This window comes from Sinohyriopsis cumingii, unplaced genomic scaffold (genome assembly GCF_028554795.1).
Source record: "Sinohyriopsis cumingii isolate HCF-2022 unplaced genomic scaffold, ASM2855479v2 utg002132l, whole genome shotgun sequence".
NCBI classification, from domain to species: Eukaryota; Metazoa; Mollusca; class Bivalvia; order Unionida; family Unionidae; genus Sinohyriopsis; species Sinohyriopsis cumingii.
The window spans coordinates 176,172-199,789 of NW_028316136.1; the positions used below are offsets into that span (position 1 = coordinate 176,172).

The 23,618-nt window shown below is 40.9% G+C and overlaps 1 protein-coding gene across 1 annotated transcript; it reads right to left on the minus strand.

Annotated features, from left to right (window-relative positions):
* Window positions 1-20,977: 20,977 nt before the first annotated feature.
* LOC149771069 (heat shock protein 70 B2-like) lies at window positions 20,978-23,231 on the minus strand. The gene has a single exon (XM_089948879.1). It carries the CDS (start codon window positions 23,026-23,028, stop codon window positions 21,112-21,114), a length of 1,917 nt encoding a protein of 638 aa, XP_089805005.1. The 5' UTR covers window positions 23,029-23,231; the 3' UTR covers window positions 20,978-21,111.
* Between the last annotated feature and the right edge of the window lie 387 nt (window positions 23,232-23,618).

The following is a 23,618-nucleotide window of genomic DNA, read 5'->3' on the forward strand; positions in this document are numbered from 1 at the left end:
GTTTGTTTCTTCTGCTTTTTTTCTTTCTTCAAATTACTAATTCATGTCAATTTTATACCGCAAAGAAGAAACCATATTCTTTATTACAACGCAGAGAAAAACTACACCCATATCACATATTAATGTAAATTCTAATTTGTATATTATTTTGAGAGTTAACTTCCTCCACCCATCCATTCACTTTCTCTCACTGGACATGAAGTTCGACCTTTCATGTAGCCGTCTTACATGGTCTTCTTTCAGAGAGAGAGAGAGAGAAAGAGAGAGAGAGAAAGAGAGAGACCAGTATTACTTGCACGTAGTATTATTTAGACTATTTAGTTAGGGGGGAAACAGCGAGAGGGGAGGGGTTAGGGCATTGAAGTTGGATTGTTATTGCCGACAAGGACCTTATATGAAAAGATTACAAATAAAACAATTAATTGTCAACTGAAGCATTTATAGTGATTCATGGACCCATGAAGTAAATCTATACCAGAATTTTTAGTTTGTGCTGAAACGGAATAAGGCTGTTAATATTTTACTATTTATGCACAAATAATTTATATCGGTGTTGGGGGAGCGTGGTGGGTTGTTTACTTAACTTCTTAGTCATATATATATATATATATATATATATATATATATATATATATATATATATATATAACGAACTGATTATGTTTTTTATTCCTATTAGTATGGGACATATCGACACACATAGGCAGTGAGTAACAGTCAGCCTCATCATGCCCCATTTGAAGAGGGAACTGTACTTTGTAATGTGGACTGCACCTCACCCAAAAATAACACACATACAGGCTTACATACACACATAATACATTACATGCACACAATTTTATAAATGCTTTTCTCCGTCTTCCATCGAAATGTAGAGAAATCTTCTGATGTGGACGTTTTGGTCTTTTCTTCCGTCATTATATTCCTGTTCTTTTCTTTACTTTTTCATCACAACAACTCCTATATATTAATTAATCATTCTTTCCTCGCAGAACAAACACCAGAAAGAGTGGCAGACAATAAGAAAGAGAAAACCTTCGCAATAAAGGCCAGTGCACACGTTTTCTAGTTATCCCCTTGCTTTCAAAACAAGCGTTTCATTACAGTGCACCCATTCGTCTGTACTATTGTAATTTTCTTGAACACGTCTAGACCAATAAATCTTGACACACTCAGCTTGGATGAATGATAATTCTTTGGGTGTAGATTGTGCCTTCACTTTCGAATGTTTTCTTCTTCCTTCCTCCATGTGGTGAAAGGCTGGGGGGTTGGGGGTTGTAGATAAGTCTCAGACAAGTTATTTTCCTCACTTGTCTGAGAAATAGCATGCGCAATAGATGAACCAACTGTCAACACATATCAGACTAGACCAGCAAGTTGTTCTCCACCTTTTTTTTGGGGGGGGGGGGTTGACTGGCGGCCAAAAAGAAGGGTGGAGAACAACTTCGTGGTCTAATATCAGACTGGAACCCCCTGGAACATACCCTAGGATCTTACCTCTACTTCTCGGAGACTTATTCCCTAGTCCACGACATAGTCTACCCCACACGTCACATTATAAATTTATATAATAAAATCTATACTAAGGATGACAAACCGAAATACAGTTTTATACATGCAGCGGACATTGAGTCACACTACGTTCTCCTCTCCCCCACCCACCCCACAAAATAAACAAAATCACTGACACACCTACCTAACGGGGGTTAGCTTCCAAATTATCGAGATTTTCACAAACATTCAACTGACGTTTACCTCGTGGCAAATCCAATCACGGATGCCTATGCAAGAGGTTCAAACTTTGAGGTGGAGTCTAAAACAGAGAAGCGCGAGGATTGTGTGTTTGACAAACATAGAATTCTAATAAAATGATAGTTACAGTTGTCATTTGTATTACTGATACAGCTAGGCCTAAATTATTTTTCATTAGCCCATTCCAATCTGTTTTGACGCCTTAGGAAGGATGCTCTCTCTCTCTCTCTCTCTCTCCTAGATATATATATATATATATATATATATATATATATATATATATATATATATATATATATATATATATATATATATATATTATATCTCTCTCTCTGTCTCTCTCTCTCTCTCTCTCTCTCTCTATATATATATATATATATATATATATATATATATATATATATATATATATATATATACATATATATATATTTTATTTTCATCTGGGTTTTTAACGGTGATATTGTGACACTCTCTCAATATCTCCCCGTCTGTCCCTCCATCCGCCTGCTTGTTACAACGCCTCGTAAACCACTAGATGGAAATTCGTGAACCATTGGAAATCTGTTGCCAAAGTAATCTTCTACAAGACAGGTATCATATTTGATTAATTCCCCAGGAATTACTGCAATAGGCTCAGATGTACAGATATTTAAATTCCTGTGTCATTTTTCTAATTATCAATATGTATACCATTTCTCTAACCAATTTTTATTCCTATGTCTGGTTATCTGACCTCTGTTCTTACTTTCTGTCTTTCTTTCCCCAGTATATATCTATTAATCTGACAAGGAGAGAATTGGCAAACATCTTGTCAAGGAACTAGCATGTATCTTTCTTTAATCTTTATTTGTTTTCCTTCCTTTCTGCCTGTCTTACCGACAATCTTCTACTCTATTTATCGGTCTACATGCTTTGCAGCAAGTTCTAAACAGTCATAGGTGGTTATAAACAGTAGTCGAATACTGTCCTCTAATGTTCCTGGGATCAGTGCCGGACGATACATTAAGCACGCTAAGCACGTGCTTATGGGCATCAACCCAACAGGGGCACCAGAAAAAAATCAAATTAATTGTTGACTATAAAATGGAATGAATTATATATGGCCATTTCGATCTGCATGTTAGGGTATGTTGATTTGGAATGACGACAACACTGGTATTGTCTAACCTTATTAGCTTTTATCGTTTTTTCTTTCTTTTCTCGTTGGTTTGTTCTTTTTTTTGTTTGTTTGTTCTTGTCTTTTATGTTTTTGTGACCTTCATATATTGTAGGAGTGGTTGGGGTGGGGCATAATACTTTCAATGATAGTGCCCTGCAAGACCTTATTCCGACAACACCTGAGATTTATTAGAGAACAGTGAACACGCAGCATGCATCTATGTTTTCGTGTATGTATCCATCTTTCTGTCGGTCTGCCTTTATTTGTCTTCAAACATGTCTATCGGCAGATCTATCTATTCGTCTGTCTGACAATTTTCCACCCGTGTAGATCTGTCAATAGGAAAAGAAAGTATTTATCATAACCGTCCAATCAAATATGCAGCGATGCTTAAAATTATTTTGATATTAACCTCGCTGTAGTTTGTAGTTTTCTGTCTAAAGTATTCGACATACCACAAATGAAACATTCATGAGACCCCACACGTTGAATTTGCCCGTTCATTGGATTTAGCTGGCAGAGTAGAGTACATGTGGGGCACTCAAAACCAGTTAGTAAATTACTGAATTACCAACACTAATTACAAAGATAACAAATTTCGCTCAATTTTTGTATTGAGCAAAATGTTATTTTATTAACTGGCTAAAAAATCCAACATAGCGAAAGAGATGGATAATAATTTCGCAAATCTTTGTGTGAGAACAGATTTAACAGTGGTAATATTTTTAAAATGTGCATAAATATCTTAATTGGCTAGGGGGTTTTGTTTTCTCTTTCTTCTCGATTTGTCCGCATCCCTGATTTTAATTATGAAAAAGTTAGTACTTAAACGTAACTATTAGCGACAAAAGGCAGCACTGAGTGAGATTAGGCTGTGGCACTGAATAGATTTCTTTTAGGTACTAACTTTCTCGCATCGTACATCATCAAGTGTTAGCAGTGTCCTTTCTGATATCACTTAGTGCAGTGTGCTAATTTTATAGAGATCACGTTAATATCGTGATTCGTACGTTGTGCAAATTTTGCAAATCAATTTTACTCCAATACCGAGTTCTTGAAGGTAACACCATCAGTATCGGTGTGGAATCCTACATGTTTCAAGACTGGAGTTCTTCAAGATAAAAACAGATTTGTATTGGTGTGAAATCATAAATGTTCAATGACTGGAGTTCATGAAGATAAAAATAGATCTGTATCGGTTTGTAATCATAAATGTTTAAAGAAGCGATACATACTTTGTTGTTAAGGTGTATCATTCAGTTGTGCATTTGTGAAAGATTGTATCGTTCCTGTTGTTTATGGAACAGTTGATACGCACGGTGGAGGTGTGGGATAGGCGGTATAATTTCAAGACCTACTGGAAAACAAATCGACACATTTTCATGACACCGAAAGAGTATATTCTGTCACGAAACAGACAATTAAACATTACATTTTGGTACTTCCCTAATTATATATATATAGATATAGATATATATATATATATATATATATATATATATATATATATATATATATATATATATATATATATATATATATATATATATATATATATATATATATATATATATATATATATATATATATATATATAACCGTTTGTCCAAACTTGACTCACTCTGTACTCAACCGCTCTCTCCACCCCTCACCGCTTCGTCGTGTGTTGGCCACTTCCTTGTCTTTGGAGGTAATCAATGAAAAACGAGTGAGCAGCAGAGGGGGCGAATCCGACATTTTGTCCAATCGTTATTTTGCTTAATTATTACTTTCTGCACTCAGCGGATCCGGTGTAGTCAGCGCTGGTAAAAAAAAAACGACGACGTCGTTGGGGGATCGTCGCGTCGTCATTTGGTTTAATTAACACCTTCTGCGCGTCGATCCCCAGCGTCGTCAGCGTCCTTTAAGCACATCGACGACCGCGTCGATGTCATCGCCCCCTCTGCTGCTAAGAAGTTATTTACAATGAGGGTCTTTATGATCTTACAAACAGAGTGATCACTAACTCCTCTTCCTGTAGATCAATTAGGTTATTTGACTGATCGGTGAGTTTAAAATTAATTCTCGTTAAAAACCGATCATGGCATCGCATATAGACCGGATTAATCGGACTCTCAACGATTAAAAATCCGGGAGGGGCTGTTGGTGAAAATGAATAAAGGATATATCCCTGTTGAGCTTGATTTGATTGATTGGTATCTACCTGGTAACTCCCTTCGATAACATCACACACTAGATTGATTGCTATCACCGATGCGATATTTACGTTGTACGGGGCAATATGCCTACCATCATCCCCGTTATCGTGTCTGAGGATATGAGTTGATGGACTGAGAAAATCATTAAGAGACTTTCTTAGTTCTGGCGCGTTGTATCCTGGAAACTTGAAATCGGGTAAATCGGCTTCTGCGATATTATACTCGGTTAGGAATTTTTGTTTATTATCATCGCTGCTATCGGATATTGCTTTAACGATTCGTTCATTGATATATTCCATGTCTGATATAAGTTGATTTAATGCCTCAACGTGTTTTTGTGCTTTTGTTGCCCGTAGCCGTCCTAGTTGTAATTGGTAATCACGATTAATCTCGGCAAAATAACTATTAATATCACTTAAACTAATTATGGCCGCGTCGGACAATTTAGGAGTTTCCTTATACGAAAATATCCATTGCATGGTATTCCTGTCTTGAAATGTAAACCTACTGGGTAATAATGACACGCTTTTTATAATAGGCAAATCAAATTGATAAGTGGAATCAATCTTATGATACGATTGCGCATTCGTGTGTGAGTCCGCGGGGATTTCATGAGGTGGATTCTCAGGCCATCCTAGTATGGTTCTTATTGAACTGTTATAAATATCAACCATATACCCCGGTGTGCTTATTTCAATCGTCGACGATAACGTCGGTTCATGAACCGTAATAGCGATTTTTGATTCTTTTCCTGTGATCGATTTTATTCTGCGTTGAAATTCTTTATTGATTTGTTCTATTTGGTATGACCCAGTTGGTATTGTAACCTCCTCCCAGTCTGGGGTCCCATCGGGTTTATTTGTCCGTGCAAAAACCAGCGAGTTATTAGGTTGTTGTCCGTTAAATGCGTCCGCTCGGATATTAGGCCAACTGTGATATACTCGCAATTTTGCCAGCGCTATTTCCTTCACTGGAACTGGCGATGGGAAGTTCACACTGAATTCGGGTTTCGTTGACGTTATTGATATCATATTTGTTTGTACCGGAGTGGTGTTCTCCGCGATCCGCTGAAGTAATTGAAACCCTTCGGGGTTCAGCGACATTATTATTATTCGTTGTCTTTAGTGTCTAATTTCAGCAACCAGGTGGTTCCGGCTTCCAGTTGAAAATCCTCGATTTTTGACATCGCGGAGCTATACAACTGGACCATTGTGGAGAATTCAACATCGGATACGAACAAATTATCAATCGATAACGAGATCAACCCGGATAATTTCGAGTATGCGTCGGATACTATTTGATGTTTTACTGTGTACTCGTTGAGTTTTTTCTGAAAACACGATGATATCTTCCTAGTGATTGCGTTGGCGACTCCAGCAATTGTTGTCATCGCGGAGACGGCGATTGGAACAGCGATCGGGGCTATCGTGGTTACCGTGGATAAAATAACACCGGCGCCAGCTACTATACCCGACACCGAGTACACGACCGCGTCGATGGCGGTTATTTTACGACGGTATTTTTTTATTTTTACACGGTATTGTTCGGAAAGCGTTTTCAAGTTTGCGGAAAATTCTTTTGCGGTATCGAATCGATATTGATGTGACGTCGGTGATACCTCTGATTCAATTTCCTTGGTGGTCATTTTTATTTTAAAAGAGCTAGTGTTTTTAATTACTTAGATTCGCTGCAAATTCCACATACCATGTAATGTTTGCCCCGGCTAGATTTCTATCAACGGCATAAATTGTAAACTGTTCAGTTGCGTTCTTGTCTATAATTGTTGATATTGTATTGTTAAACCCGGATGAACTCGACGATAATATATTAAACTGCATCATTGAAACCAGTGTCAATCGATAAATACCCTTAACAGTTGCGGTGATATTTACTGTATTCTGTGTAGGAGTCCAATCGAATGATCCATGCCGAATTGTGTATACTGTGTTGATGATGTTTTCATGAAGGGTTTTTATTTTTTCGAGTTGCTCTGCCATTCTCGGTAGTCTGTCTTTAATCGCTTCAACATCAGTTATAACTATTCCTACTCCCCGCCAACTCGCGTCTATATTATTCTTGTTCGCTGCAACATTAGTTTTGATTGTTTCTATTTCCCGTGTATTCTCGGTCATACTTTTTTTGTTCGCTGCAACATCAAGTTTGATTGTTCCTATTTCATATGTATGCACGTCTATACCTTTTTTGTTCGCTGCAACATCAGTTTTGATTATTCCTATTCCCCGCCAATACGCGTCTATATTTTTTTTGTTCGCCTCAATATCAGTTTTGATTGTTCCTATTTCCTGTGTATGCGCGTCTACACCCTTTTTGTTCGCTTCAACATCAGTTTTGATTGTTCCTATTTCCTGTGTATGCGTGTCCACACTCTTTTTGTTCGCTTCAATATCAGTTTTGATTGTTCCTGTTTCCTGTGTATGCGCGTCCATATTATTTATGATCGTTGTAACATCAGTTTTGATTGTTTCTATTTTCCGTCCATGCGCGTCCACATTATTTATGATCGTTGTAACATTAGTAATGAGTGTATTTATTTCCCGTTCATGCACGTCTATACTCCTTTTGTTCGTTGCAACATTAGTTTTGATTGTTTCTATTTCCTGTCTATACGCAATGATATCATTTATAGTTATTGTGATTTCATCCGGCCTGGTATTTTTTTTACCAAAGAATTTATCAAAGTTGTCATCGATCCTGTTAACATTTTTTCGTAACGTGTAAAATTGGCCCGACAGCGTCGTAAACTCCGAAATAGTATTCTTTATTGTTGCAAGATTTGGTTCGGTTACCGTCGGGGTCCCAAAAAAACTAGCGGTAGTGAGTTGTATATCGGTGACAGATTTTTTCACCCGCGCGTCGAATTCGATCATAGATATATTCAACGATGTAAGTCTGTCTCGAACGGATGTTATCTCATTCGTCACCTCCGATATATGTTTACCCGGTTTGAGTCGTCCGTCGCCGGTATACAACGCGATAGTGCCATTGGCGACATTAGGATGTCGCATTAAAACGTCATCCAGCGACACATTACTGGATTTCAATTTACCCTGGCGGTCTTGAAATACAACTATTTCACCTGGGTCAACACTTGTTAAATTCAACGTATCAGCGATTTCATCCTCGATTAGTTTTTTATGTCATCGGTGGCGGCCGTTTCCGTGGGCTTTTTCAGCGCCGAAACCGGTCGTCCCCAAATATCAATCATTATTATCTAATGTAATTGTCTCTAAATTTCCCACTAGTGTATTCGTTTACAACCATATGAGGTGGTTTTCGCGATGATGAAATCGCCGCGAGTACGTTCAATACCTCACGGCCACATATCGGTGGGTCACTTAATTGCTGTGTTGGCAGCGTGGAATGAAAAACCGGGGCTGAACACGCCCGGGTTGAACACGCCCGGACATACCGCATGAACTCTTTCGGCGGGGCTAACCCGTATGAATCAAAATAGACGATCGCACGCGGATCAATCGCGTACGCAACCCAATGAGTTCCCGCTCCGGAGGATCCATCGAGGTTAATTATACCGGTTTCAATATTCCTTGGTTTTGTCGGTAATTGATCCCTCATAAAAACACCTCTGAAGTTTTTTATCGCTAACGCGTTTGCGGCATCTATTAAATCAAAATTAGACATAGGAGTCATAGACTCGGGAGTCAATGACTCCTGAGTCAATAAACGGTTCCCGGTAGTCTTAGACCCTTCCCCGAGTACCATGAATACGGGGTCCCCGGTAGTCTTAGACCCTTTCCGGCCACGGGTCGTTTTTTTTTGTAGCCTTTCCCGGTTGCCTTCTTTAATGCCATTCCCGCCGCGGTACCAACGGCCCCCAACGCCGCCGCCTTAGCCACTGCTGGTGCGGCCGCGGCAATCAACGCTGGAATCGCAGCTAACAGCGGAAATATCCCACCGGTCTTTTCCATGTTTTTAATTGCTGCGGCTGAAAAATCTATTTGAACACCTTTTTTATTCTTCATCGCGTCATTGAAATGTTTTATTTGACGCGCCGTCAACGATATCTTATGATTACCACCTGCCATCTGTGACGGCTTCAGCGTTATTGTGGTCCCGCATTGTTTAGCCGACTTTGATCGTAATTTCTTGACTTGACCATCAGTCAACTCTACACTGACGACACTATACGACATTTTATTGTAAACGCGTTTGTGTTTTCAATTACATGTTTTCCACTGGCGCATCAACGATTCTCATTCGTCCACCAACACCTTCTAGCAGCATTGATTTATCGCTGAGAATGACAGCAACCGCTCTGTAATTAACACCACCCGGGGGGGCTATACGAGCTCGGAAGTGTATATCAACGACGGATTGTCTCGTTAAATCAAGATGTTCCAACGAAAAATAATAAATCGGATACAGCTTTTTAAAATCAAGTTGTGATATTTGCAAACCAGTGTCGACGTTTTGATCACGACCCATATATGACAGCAATCGATGGTACACACGTGCGATATGGTTGTCGTCGTAATTAAGCTGTATATCCTCGGATGGTTCCTGTTGTCCGTTTATTCTCAGCGAAACATCCCTGACTCCTAATTGATCAAATATCATATGGCTGTGTTCTTGACTGCCCAATCGTTCCCTATTCTGTAGCGCTATGAATATATGACGCGGCGCTGAAACGCCTTGTTTTGATGCTAGGTGCCATGTAAACGTATCGGCGACGTTATCCTCTTTAGCATCAGTTGTTACCGCTAGCCAACTCAACAACGATTTCCCTGCCTGTTCCATAAATGCTAACAATCGTGCTTCCGTGGTAACTGATGGAGTCAGCACCGGCATCCACAATGCCATTTTAGTTAAAACGACTTTACCGGCAGCGACGCCAGCAGCATGCCATATTGCATTGTTATCATCGCCCCTTCGCGTCAGCGCGATTGTATGCTTAGCCCCATAGATAACCTTCCTGACATTTCTGCAGAATCCAAATATGTGATGGAGTGGAATCGCGCATGAAAACTTTCGGCGTGGTCTTTTTAGCATCGACATTCGTGCTGCGAATCCCATATTGTAATTATCGTTAAGACTTTTTATAACAGTGAACTCAGCGCCCGGTCTTGCTCTGCGGTCTGGATTGGCTGCTTCAGCTTGATTAGCAATTGCGGTATCTCTTTCCACCAGCACGTTGATGTACTGAAAATGGTCAGCATTATTGGTGGTGTCCTTCGCAAACATCATAGATGGGCCCGCCGATCTCGTGTAATCGTCCGAGTATCTCGCTAACCCAATTATCGTCGTTGCAACATCAACCTCGCGTTCTATTGATTCAATTTCTCGCCCGTCAATAAGATATCTGGCGCTCTCAAATAACGCCATGATACCGTTGTTGACGAAACCAACTCGAACATGATCGTCATCTGCGTATGGTGCATTATCGGCAGCATTTGTCACGAGTTCTCCCTCGATTTCGATAAACGCTTCACACGGCAGAAAGTATTTACTGGTATCTTGGACTTGAAGTTCAATTCGCGATCGTAGGTCGGGTTGCGCTGCATAATAAGAATAATATTGATAATCACGGACAGAATCATCCCTGCGCACTGGGGCATCCATATCAAACGCGGGATCAGCGGTACGCGCAAACATTCTATTATTTATCATGTTGATGTTTTCAATTGCGATTTTTTCGTCGTAAATTCTTTGAATTTAAACCACTTCCCGCTATCGCGTTCATGAGCGCGTTGGTTGCCGCATCGGCGGATGGCGAAGTCGCCAACGACGGAGTCGTCGCCAACGACTGAGTCGTCGCCAATGACTCTAATTTTTCTTCCACGGCGTTATTTATTACTTTACTGACATTTGCAGGCATCACTGTCGTTGATGGCATTACCGGTGGTTTCTGTTTTCTTTTTGAGAATCTCTTAGATTTCACCAACGACATTAGTTTGTCCCGCGCGGCTGAAAGCGCCTTTCCGGCAACATCTCCAATGGCACTAATACCCTTATCACGAATAACATCAATAGCCTTCATTCCTAATTGTTTGGCTAACGGCGCTACTTTTGGAGCCATTCTTGTAAATAACCCCGCAATGGTGCTACCGAGACCATCTCCATAGTACGCGCGGTAAACAGGCAATCGCGAGTTTACCACGTAGACGAGTACTGGTTTATCGTGGTTGTAGTGTATGATCATCTTTATTATAAAAACACCGGTTTTTCAATTAATCATCCACGAGTTCGTCTATGAGCGTTCGATATGCATTAATGTCCATAATACCGCCTGCAAATAACCGCTTGCAAATATCAGCGGCTTCATTGATTATTTCCGGAGAGTTATTTCCGGCTCGTTTTCCTCCAATTAGTACCTCTAGCCGTGATATATCACTGAGAACACTACCAGGACAGGTAACGCCGTAGGATTCTTTACCAACAGAGTATCCTTTTCCTTTTTTTGGTGTTATACTCTTAACTTCCTTGTGGAATTCATCGTAATCGGGATCACCACGATGTGGTAATGCTTCTTTATGTTTACTCGCTAAATACACTATTCTTGCCCAGTCCTTTAACGACTTTATATTTTTCTCGTAACCGCTATTGATATGCTTCTTATCTCGTATGCTCTTAGCAAAATTGTTGGCAGCAAAATTAATTAATTCTTCCCTGCTGCTGAAGCCTCTAATTTCATCTATTGTGCTCTTCTTGAGTACAATACGGGGTATATTCCCCTCTTTTTCTTCCGGTATTTCTTCTTCTGGTATTTCTTCTTCTGGTATTTCTTCTTCCGGTTCTTTCGCAGTAGCACCTAGTTCTTCTTCATCGGCCATTGTAACATAGGGTTCTTGTGGTTCGGTTATAGCGAGTGGTGGCGGCCTCCGTGTTGTAGCAGCCGCTATTTTTGCAGGAAGTGTTTCTAAAGACCTTTTTGTTTGTTCGGTCTGAGCCGCTATCTTTTCAAGCGCACCAAGAACGGGTACAGTTGCCGCCGTAACATCTTTGGTCGCTTTAGTTACCGGGGCAAAGAGTTGCTCGCTTCCAACAGTAAAATCGGTTTGTAGTTGCTGCCGCGTTTGAAGTTGTTCTCGGACCCTATCTCGTAACGGTATAAACTTTTTAAGCGCTGCTAGCCGCTCTCTGGCTAGCCGAGTAGTAAGTGATTCGCCTACCATTATTGCAATTGCGAAGCAATTTCTAATTTCTCGCCGGAGTTTTCGTCTATAATCCTTCTAATGTTTTTGATCTTGCTAGAAATCTCCCGGCGTCGTTCATAAACACGTCCGAGTTTTTTTCGTATTATTTCAACGGCAGTAAATAGTCCAATGAATGCATTTGCGTCATTGTGGTACAAGTTTTCATTAATCGTATGTTGTAATCGTTTTATAAAAAAATACTCGCGGGCCAGGGTAAAACGCCCCCGTTTCGACTGTTCGTTAATAATCTCATAATCGGATAATATTTTTTCACTGTCGAGACCATCAGATAATTCAATTCCTTGATTTTTTAATTTTGAAATCTCGGCTAATATATTATTGATGTCTTCGATATTCATTATTCTTATAGAACATCTTATTTCTAATATCAAAAATTTTAATAAAATTTAAGTTAAAATTTAATAAAATTATTGGGGTCATTTTTGACCCCGTTTTTTGTATGGACAGTACAATGCCGTAAATCTCCACTCGAGTGTTGTGGCAGATTACAGGCATACATAGACGGTACAATGCCGTAAATCTCCACTCGAGTGTTGTGGCAGATTACAGGCATACACATATACTTAATTAAGGACATTCACATCTTGGAACCCTAAACATACATCTCCGGGGGGGAGGCCTAGGGTGACAAACGTCATCGTAGACCTCCCAGAAGATATGTTTAGGGACATCACTACATGGATGAATATATTTACAATGAAATGATTGATGGATGATGGGACGGCACAAGACAGCACAAACATAAAACGACGGGGCGGAACTCTACGGCCAATTCAACCAATCAAAAGCAACCCAATTAAATTAACCCGGTTGCATGATTGTAAACAAAAGACAACCACACGCCCGGGTTAAGAGCGTGGGTTAGTTTTGATTAGTTGAATTGGCTTTCGAAAGCCCCAGGCTTATAACGAGTCATCTTATATATAAAGTGACTAATACAGCGGCGTCAGTCACAAGGTGTGTGTTAATTTGAATTCCCTTGAATCGTTAAATCCTTAAATACTTATTAATGGTGTTTCACGGCATTTAAATGAAACCAAATACTCAAATAAAACATTAAAAAAAAGAATACAGCTGTTAGATAATAGCGTGTATTTCATTAGTTTTCATCGTAAAATGATTAATTAATCGCAACATTAATTGGACTTCAAGGGACATAACTCTTGTCATGAGACGCTATCACAAAACGAGTTATCTCCCTTTGATGTTATATATGAAAATCGAATTCTGTGACCCGTCTTTTTTGAGATCGCTGTTTTAGTTATATTCTCCGCAACATCTAGAACTGATTTACTACAAATATCGAAGTATTTACCAGCCGCATTCATAGAGCGAAATATTTTTTCCTCGTGCGTTATTGTATCAAATGACTTTACGGGTTTTGCCTTTCTCATCCCTCCTGTTTTTCCAAATTTGGAATTTTGACTCGGTGTAACAGCTCTTAGATTACACAGTCTGTTATTTTGAGGACATCCATCAATGTGATCAATAACGAGACCGTCGTTGATCAGTCCGTTAAACGCTTCATACACCATCCTGTGAATAAGACAGATTTTTTTCCCAGCATTAAATCGCAAGTATCCGTGATTATTTACGGTACCAACCGGCTTCTTCAGTCTGCGGTTTCTAACAATACCGTCGCGAGATGCCTCGTAATTAACAAACACAGGGTGAGGTCTGAACTCTTGGTCCATTTGTATAATAATACTACTTGTCTAATTTATTATTTGGTTTAATTATAAACCTTGCAATGTAGTCCTGAGGAGTTTTGATGACGAAGTCTGCGGTGGGGTCCATGACGGCGTTTTTAATTCGCTTGTCATAATAGCGTTTTAGTTCCCTGTATCGCTTTCCGCCACAATTGATACACAACTGCGATTTTCCTCTTACACCGACGTGGCAAACCAAGCACGGTAGGGGGCCAAGAGAGCCATTACGAACGCTTTGTAAATGATATCCGCAGAATTCACCTCTACATGATTTATTGCACGGGGTTGTCGACCCAATCATCAACCATTTGCATTTATTCATTATACTATATTCTTTCATTTAAATACTTGTTTTAATTATATGGATGAGTTCGAGAGATTAGCAGTAATTAAGCCCCGGAAAAATATTAAGTTCAATCTCGATAGAGTCCTCAAGGACACACCAAAAGCGTTAATAAACGATAGAACCCTGTTGAATAAAATACGCGATTGTATCGATGAATTCAAACGTGATGGTGCATCTCATAGTTGGTCAACATTTCGAATTGATGGCGTTGTTGATGCTACCATGAACGACAACCGCGCAGCAATGATAATATCACAACTTGACGGTAAAAGGTATTTCTTCAGAGTAAAATTCATTGTCCGGGTGAAATCAGGCGATTGGATCATACGTGATAAATTTGAACCAGTTCTCAGCGACAAGAAAACAGTCACTGTCAGCCGCGACTCCAAGCCGGGGTTGTTAACCGGAATTGACAGACCATACTATGAACGAGCGTATCCTGAAACAGCAGTTGTTTATGGAATATACCCGTTAAATAAGAAACCTGATATCGGAAAACTGAAACCGATGAAACAGTCAACGGGGATAAATTGTGTAGCAGAACGAATAATAGAGCATTTTACAAATGCATGTCGAGGAAACAAATTGACTGATTTACGACGTAGCAAAATCAACCAGTGGGAACTAACCGTAAAAGAGCGTGGAGCAACCATCAGCGACATAGCGAGATTAGAAACGTCGTTGAGATTTCCAATAACCGTTACAACGATAACCGGTGAAGTATTATACGAATCAAAGTACAAATCAAATGGGGCCCCAATCAAAATTATTGATCATAACGAACACGCATGGACGCCCGCGATCACAATATTTCCACGGGATAGAACAGTAAAGTATATCCCGGGGGAATTTTTAGGAGAGGACGGTTTTCTCGCGGAGAGGAAACTATTTGATGCTATTGCTTGCTTGTGTAAAAATGACCCTGTATCAGTGTGGTTACTTCGCAGCGCTGAAAACGACATGGATACCTTTGATCAGTTTGTAAGACCAAACGGCGAATTATATCGCACTGAAGCATTTCACAACAGGATGAAAAAAACCGCCATGGAATTTGAAGAGCATGATGAACAACTGCTAACAAATTGTTTTACGATTCCATCGGTTGTAGCTCATGTTGCAGCAAGGAAAAATGCGTGGAGACCAACGCGCAAGGAATTTCTACCGGATGTACAATCCAGTTGTTTGGAATACTATCACGGTGGACTATGGAACACTGAATACAACCGCGACGCTATGATCTCGGTTGATATGGTTGCCTGTTATCCAGCGAGTTTTCTCGGGTATGGATCCGCCGCTGAATATTTCAAACGATTTGGACACCCCAGTCATGAAATGACTCGTGTTGCTATTAATGGACCACTGCCTTTTGATTTAACCGGATTCGCTCGCATAGTATCATTTGAATTCGCGGCAGGACTCCATCGCTGTTGCTATATTTGGATCGGTAGACACATAGCTGAAAAGAAGTGGCTGCCAATAGCGCTGCTACGGTATATGATTGATTGTAGCATGCTAGTTTCGTTGATTGTCAGTGACGCGATTATATCATACCGGGCGCAGACTGAAGTCTGGTTACCAGAACCGGAGCGTCTAGATAGCATAATTGACGAATCCAGAAAAAACATTGATGCCGACGAGGAATATATCATCGAATGGTCCAGGAGGATATTTAACCAACGAAACCGCGAGGCAAAAGATCTCGGTAGAAGAATAATTGGTAAGTTCACACAAGGTGGAAAAAACCACGACTACAAACGATATTGCTCACGGCTGATTATAGATGACGCAGAATATGATTTCGTAATCAAGGACGCAGTGGCAAAAAATAGATACGTGAACTGCAAAACAGCTTTCTTGTCCAATGGAACAAAGTTGGGTACAGTTGTTACCTACGGCGATGGAGACAGCCCCGCGTATCCGCATTTGAGGGCGTCTATGCTGGGTTATGCCGCTATCAATTTATTCTCGATGATAAATAGATTCCCCGATACCGCGGTTAGAGTAGCCGTTGATTCATTTTATGTTGACGTAGCGTATAAGGAAAACGTAGCCGGGTTTACTAATCCGGACGAGAGTTGGGGTACATGGAGAATTAAAAATGAAATACGACGCGATTATTCCCCGTCAGCAGATGTCACCGTTGAGAACAACTACTTACGCGGTGATAAATTGTCAGAATGGTCTAATGCACCATCGTGTTCTGATCCAATTTGTAGACACAAAACAGTTTATTTAAGCGGCTGTGGCGGGTCAGGAAAGACGACTCGGGCAATTGAATTATTTCGAACGCGGGCAAGTATAATCGTGCTTACACCGACTCATAGACTAGCGCGAGAGATAAAACAACGAAATGTTGACGCCGTTACTTATCACAGCTTTTTTCGATACAGCGGCGGTGAGTGGACTCCTGATCGAATGGGTGAAAAATTTATTCCCGACATTATCATCTGGGACGAAATATGTACTGTTTCGTTAGATACTTTACAAATGTTTCTTGATTGGTTGCTGCGCGCGAATACAGCGGTAATCATGTGTGGGGACCATGGCCAACCACCACCATTTGTCGGCGAGGGTCCACATGATTGGTTAAGAGGTTTTGTGGACTATTATGAAGAAACCGATACTGATTACCGAGCACTTGATGAACAACTGCGCGAGGTTAAAAAACTAATCAGATTACAGCCGGATAAAATTCAATGTGAAATAATCCGCGAGGTGATTCCGGAAACGCCGTTGAATGAATTCTGGGAAACATGGAGACCAAACGATTTGATTGTAGCGAGTAGAAAGATAGTCAGAGACACACTTCAGCGGAAGTTGTTTGCGTTGCATAAGGAAAAGTTTCCAACGCGTCCAGTGCCGTTATGTTATAGACCCGCGGACACACGGCAGCAGAACATTGAAGTTGAAATCCCGGGCCCGACAGCGTCAGGGACAAAAAAACAAATTCTCGTGCTGAATGATATCGTGCTCGTTGATATCAGCGTCGTCGAGGACGCGCTACGTGCTAATAAATCCCCGTGGACGCTAGGATACGCAACAACAATACATTCCTCGCAGGGACTAACCATCACGGACACAATTGTTTGGATGGTTGATAATCGCATCGAATGGTCGAATCTAGTCTATCTTGCAGTGTCCCGAGTACGAAGGATAAATCAGCTTCGAAGAATTGTTATTGACGGAGTCAGTGACGAAGCCAGTGACGGAGTCATCGATGCAAGCGTCATTGATAGAAAACTCTCGGGTTACCGCCAACAGGATAAAAAAAAACAGCGGCGTTTTGATATTGATGCCGAATTAATAATTGCGTTACGACAACAACAGAATAATCACTGCGCGAGTTGTAATTGTGTAATGCGCTGGCGTTATTCGGATAAAGACGCTCGCCAATTTACCGTGGACAGGATCGATAACAGTCTCGGTCATGTCAAAAACAATGTGAGGTTGACATGTCTTGAGTGCAATAGACGCAACGGCGCTAGTTAAGACCACGCGGGGGTAATTGAGTATCGTCAGGTATCACTTGTAGTTGCTCGCGTGTAAATCCGCGCTGAGGAGCAGTTGAATCCAGTCTGTAGATCGGTGGTCTACCAGTTGATCGTGTTATCGTTGATATGTTATGTGTGGTAACACTCCAAATAGGATCAGTAGCTCTTTTTTTACCGCCTTCAAGCTCTCCTGGTTCATATAGATATCTCACGGTGACATTGCCGAGAATCGGCTTGGAAACGCTATTTATTTTTGATTTTCCGGGTATATACTCGTATTTAATCGCGTCGCTGGGTTTAATGTTGATTGCTCGGGTAATCTCGTTATTTAACGCTGCAATTACACCTGGCAACCTTTTAACCCATTCACGAGATCGTTTTTCCTGAATGAATTCCTTCGCGTATTGATATCCAAATAACCGTTCAGCGAGAGTCCGATTGAATCGTTCAACAATTGCCTGATCACGATGTAGCGCAGTATGACCTCGTCGTACCGCGACGCTATGATGTTTCAGCGTTGATAAAACAGCGCCGCGAAATTCACTACCGGGATCAACTTGTATTAGATTTGGCCAGCGCAGAGGGCCTCTTCGATAAATTCTTTCAAACGCAGCGGCTACTTCAGTTGCCGACTTTGTTTTTAACGGTTCCGCTTGTTTGTATCGACTCGCAACATCAACTACGGTTAGCGCGTATTTGTAACCGTTGTCATGCGGCAAAAATAGTATATCAGCCTGATGAACTTCATTAGGTACGCTGACATCAAAGCGCGAAAAGTTGATTTGTTTAGGCGGTGGTAGATAAATTTGCCATATAGCCTGTTTGGATAACCAATTAGCCGCAGTGGCCTTTGTTACCTTTGCAGCGCTTGCGAGTTTACCAATTGCGGCCTTCCCCTTCCAGTATCCTCTCGGAGAATAATAGATGGATTCCATGTTGTTATTATAAACGCTAGCGTTTTCAATTACCAGCGCGAGAAGCTCCGCTTCCAATCATTAATTTACCTTTCATAGCCGATTTTACCAACCATGAGGCCAATTTTTCTTTGACGGATTTATCAGGAATAGCATTTAATGCGTGAATTAATTTTACATCCGCGATATGACGCTGTTGCAGATCGCTACTTTTATAAGCAACATCATGAACATGACACGCCTTATCGATAGCGTTTATTGGATACTCACCGGGTTTGGGCTGATTTTGATCATCGAGTCTGATATCTAATCGTGTTCCGGGGCCACAGTAGCTATATCCTGGGAGGTGTTTTTCTCCTGGATACTTTGCCCACGGTGTTCCGGGGAGGTTTGACAATTTGGCTGCAATATCACCTCCTCGCTTTTTTTTAAAGCGTCCCCGGGTTTAATAGAAATAAATCTAAATTTCTTTGTACCGCATTGTACACACTTACCAGTAAGCGCCGATCTGTTATTTCTTGTTGTAGCGGTTGTCATATCATTTGTGCCAGTACGCACTCTACACTTCACACAATATAGATCCATAATTTATGTATAGAGATATGGATATAATTGATTTTTCGGCGACTAAAACAAGAGAACCAGTTAAGCATGTTGCAGCGTTACCAAACTCGATCCGGATGATTATCATCGGACCATCTGGATCCGGTAAGACGCAATTGTTACTCAATTTAATAATGAGATGGATGAAGTGGGATAAGTTGTATTTGGTTGCTCCTAGCGTAGATGATCAACGATGCTACGAGGTGTTGAAAGATTTCAACGAGAATGCATCAGCGATCGCTAAAAAAAATGTCATCGAGTTTATTACAGATATCAATGATGCACCGGGTATTGATGATATTGATGGCGACGTTAACAATCTAGTCGTGTACGATGATGTTATGTTAGACAATCAAAAAAACCCAGCTAGGATATTTTCCAGAGGCAGGCATAAAAACACTGACGTGATATATGTCACTCAACGATACACTCAGATTCCAAAAGTAATTAGAGACAACTGTAATATTCTTGCTGTATTCAACGGCGTTGATACACACACGCTACGAAATATTTGGCAGACATGGTGCGGCGGTGACATGGACTTTTATACTTTTCGAAACTTTTTTAGTCATGCTCAGTCAACCCCACATGGATTCGTAACGATAAATTTACATGATCCTCGGACACGATATCGTATCGGACTTGACCAAATATTCGGTTAGTTGTAACTAATTTTCATTGTAAATAACTTCTTAGCAGCAGAGGGGGCGATGACATCGACGCGGTCGTCGATGTGCTTACCGGACGCTGACGACGCTGGGGATCGACGCGCAGAAGGTGTTAATTAAACCAAATGACGACGCGACGATCCCCCAACGACGTCGTCGTTTTTTTTTTACCAGCGCTGACTACACCGGATCCGCTGAGTGCAGAAAGTAATAATTAAGCAAAATAACGATTGGACAAAATGTCGGATTCGCCCCCTCTGCTGCTGAGTGTGCTTTTGTGTTGACATGAGAGAGAGAAAGAGAGAAAGAGAGAGAGAGAGGGAGATGTATACTTTAACAATTGTAGTCATATCGCTACGATGCCTGCAGTGTGGGAGTTTATAGTGATATCTAGCACTGGGGCATGATGCCACAGACGAGTGGCATCAGAGAGAGAGATAGAGAGATTTCAGAAATGTCGGCTGCATGTGGTGATGTGTGCATATTTAAGTGTGATTATATGCCGAAATAGGAAAAAAGTTAAACCTCCAGTCGAAAATAGCAAAGAAAAATTTAAAAGCTTTTATTAAACATTAGGCGAACATTAACACAGAATGTGTCTAACATGAATGTATAAGTATGTGGTGCCAACTAAAAGTAGTTGGGGAAAATCTAAAAATAATACACTATACAAAACGTTCGAGTAAATGAAACACGAGGTACAACAAGTAAAATTATAAAACGTAAAGATCTTAACATTCGTTAAAATATATAAAATATAACAGTAATGCACATAAAATCATGAAATTATATGCACGAATGTATAGGACATGTTACTTTAATTATACTGGCCAATGACATAATGGTAACTGGCCGCTTGCAATGACCACAGAGATTAATTGTAAACTTGTACACCACAATACCTGAGAATTCGATATTTGATAACGAATCAGTTTTATATATATAAAAAAACAGAAGTCTGTACTTCCATTTTGTTTTACGTCCAGTACAATCATATTAAATATAAAATACTTTGGCAATTTTTTCAAACTTTATCACAGTCATAACTCGTTAGATTTAGACCTTTCATCTTAGTTTAATCCATCTCCTCAACTGTGGGTCCCTGCCTGCCCTGAGATCCCTGTTGGCTAGTATGGGCGCCATATTGGGGTTGACTGCCATGTAATTTTAGCATGATGGGGGAACACGTCTTCTGAACATCTTGTAACTTTTGATCAAACTCCTCTTTTTCTGCCAGAGAATTGTTGTCTAACCATTTGAGTGCCTGGTCACAAGTATCCGACACTTTCTTTTTGTCGTCTACTGATAATCTGTCTCCAGTGTCTGATACCGCCTGTTTCACGCTGAAAATGTAGTTTTCCAGAGCATTTCTAGCTGACACGCGTTCTCTCTGTTTATCGTCTTCCGCTTTGTATTTGTCGGCGTCGGCCACCATTCTGTCAATATCCTCTTTACTAAGCCGACCTCTGTCATTTGTGATTGTAATTTTGTTGGATTTGCCACTGCTCTTATCTACGGCGGAAACGTTAAGGATTCCGTTAGCGTCGATGTCAAACGTTACTTCAATCTGGGGCACACCACGGGGTGCTGGTGGAATTCCAGTCAATTCAAAACGACCGAGCAAGTTATTGTCCCTTGTCATGGCCCTCTCCCCCTCGAATACTTGAATGGATACAGCCGGTTGGTTGTCGGTGTAAGTTGTGAAGACCTGCGATGTTTTGGTTGGGATTCTTGTGTTGCGCTCGATGAGCTTTGTCATTACGCCACCAGCCGTTTCGATACCAAGCGAAAGCGGAGCGACGTCCACTAGAAGCAAGTCTTTGATGGACTCGTTCTGAACACCAGTCAGGACAGCAGCTTGAACTGCAGCACCGTAAGCTACAGCCTCGTCAGGATTAATGGACTTATTCAGCTCCTTGCCTTTCATAAACTCTTGCAACAGTTTCTGCACTTTAGGAATACGGGTGGAACCACCAACAAGCACAACCTCATGGATCATAGATTTGTCCATCTTAGCGTCCCTCAAAGCTTTCTCTACGGGTTCAAGTGTACTTCGGAACAGGTCAATGCACAGCTCCTCAAATCTAGCCCTTGTAATTTTGCTGTAGAAGTCGATGCCATCGTGCAAAGAGTCAATCTCTACACTGGCCTCGGTACTGCTGGACAGAGTCCTCTTTGCACGTTCACATGCTGTGCGTAGACGCCGTAGGGCACGCGCATTCTTGGAGATGTCCTTTTTATGTTTTCTCTTGAATTCCTCTGCAAAGAAGTTAACCATTCTGTTATCAAAGTCCTCACCACCTAGATGTGTGTCTCCAGCTGTGGACCTTACCTCAAACAGGGAGCCCTCGTCAATTGTCAGAATAGATACGTCGAATGTTCCACCCCCTAAGTCGAACACAAGCACATTCATCTCTCCCTTAAGGTTCTTGTCAAGTCCATATGCCAGGGCGGCGGCTGTGGGCTCGTTGATGATTCTCAGGACATTCAGACCGGCGATAACTCCAGCGTCATTAGTGGCCCGTCTCTGTGCGTCATTGAAATAGGCTGGCACTGTAATTACAGCATCCTTGACCTTCTTACCAAGATAAGCTTCTGCCGTCTCCTTCATTTTCGTCAAAACCATAGAGCTGATCTCTTCAGGAGCAAGAACTTTGGTCTCTCCCTTGTATTCCACCTGTATCTTTGGCTTGGATTCCACATTAACAACTTTGAATGGCCAATGTTTAATATCATTTTGAACGCTCGGGTCGTCAAATCGTCGACCGATAAGTCGCTTTGCATCGAATACGGTGTTCTCAGGGTTGAGAGCCGCCTGATTTTTAGCAGCATCGCCGATCATTCTCTCCGTGTCTGTAAAAGCGACATAACTCGGTGTCGTTCTGTTTCCCTGGTCATTTGCAATAATCTCTACTTTTCCATTCTGAAAAACTCCGACACAAGAATAAGTTGTGCCCAAGTCAATACCGATAGCTGGTGCTTTTCCAGTCATTATTTCAGTCTTTTACTATTATGCGTGAAGTGCAAAGGTATCTACCCTATTTATATTCGCACTGAAATTCGCTTGGGAAGATTGTCACTTCTCTGACTCGTAACCCTTTTCTTTGTGCTCACTTTTGAATCTTGTATGCATAGTCGAGTGGAGAGTCGGCCCGTTTATATATTACAAACTAATTAAATTCGCGAATCTTCTGTAACTTCTTGAAGCGCGTGGAGTATATATATGCCGATACACATGTGGATTTGTTTATAAGAAACTGCGTCTAAAAATAGACATACATCAATGAAATGGCCTACCTTCTCTAGACGTCTGAGCCAATCGCGAAAGCTGTAGAACATTCTGTATGTTCACCATGTACAATATGTAGTATAGAGAACCCGTTGATAATAAGGGCGAAAGGCTTTTGCCAAATAGTTTTTCTGGGATGTAACTATGTAAGTTTAACTAATACGGTTGTACATGGTGATAAAGGTCACTCGTTCATAAATTTGCAACTTTGACCATTGGCTAAGGAATCAGATGAATCAATGCCTACTTTTTGTAGGGGGTCAGGAGATGGGGAGCTTATCTACCAGTTTTAA

Bases quoted from the DNA above. Each gene is read 5' to 3' on its own strand.
- LOC149771069 (XM_089948879.1), bottom strand. From the start codon at position 23,028: ATGACTGGAAAAGCACCAGCTATCGGTATTGACTTGGGCACAACTTAT.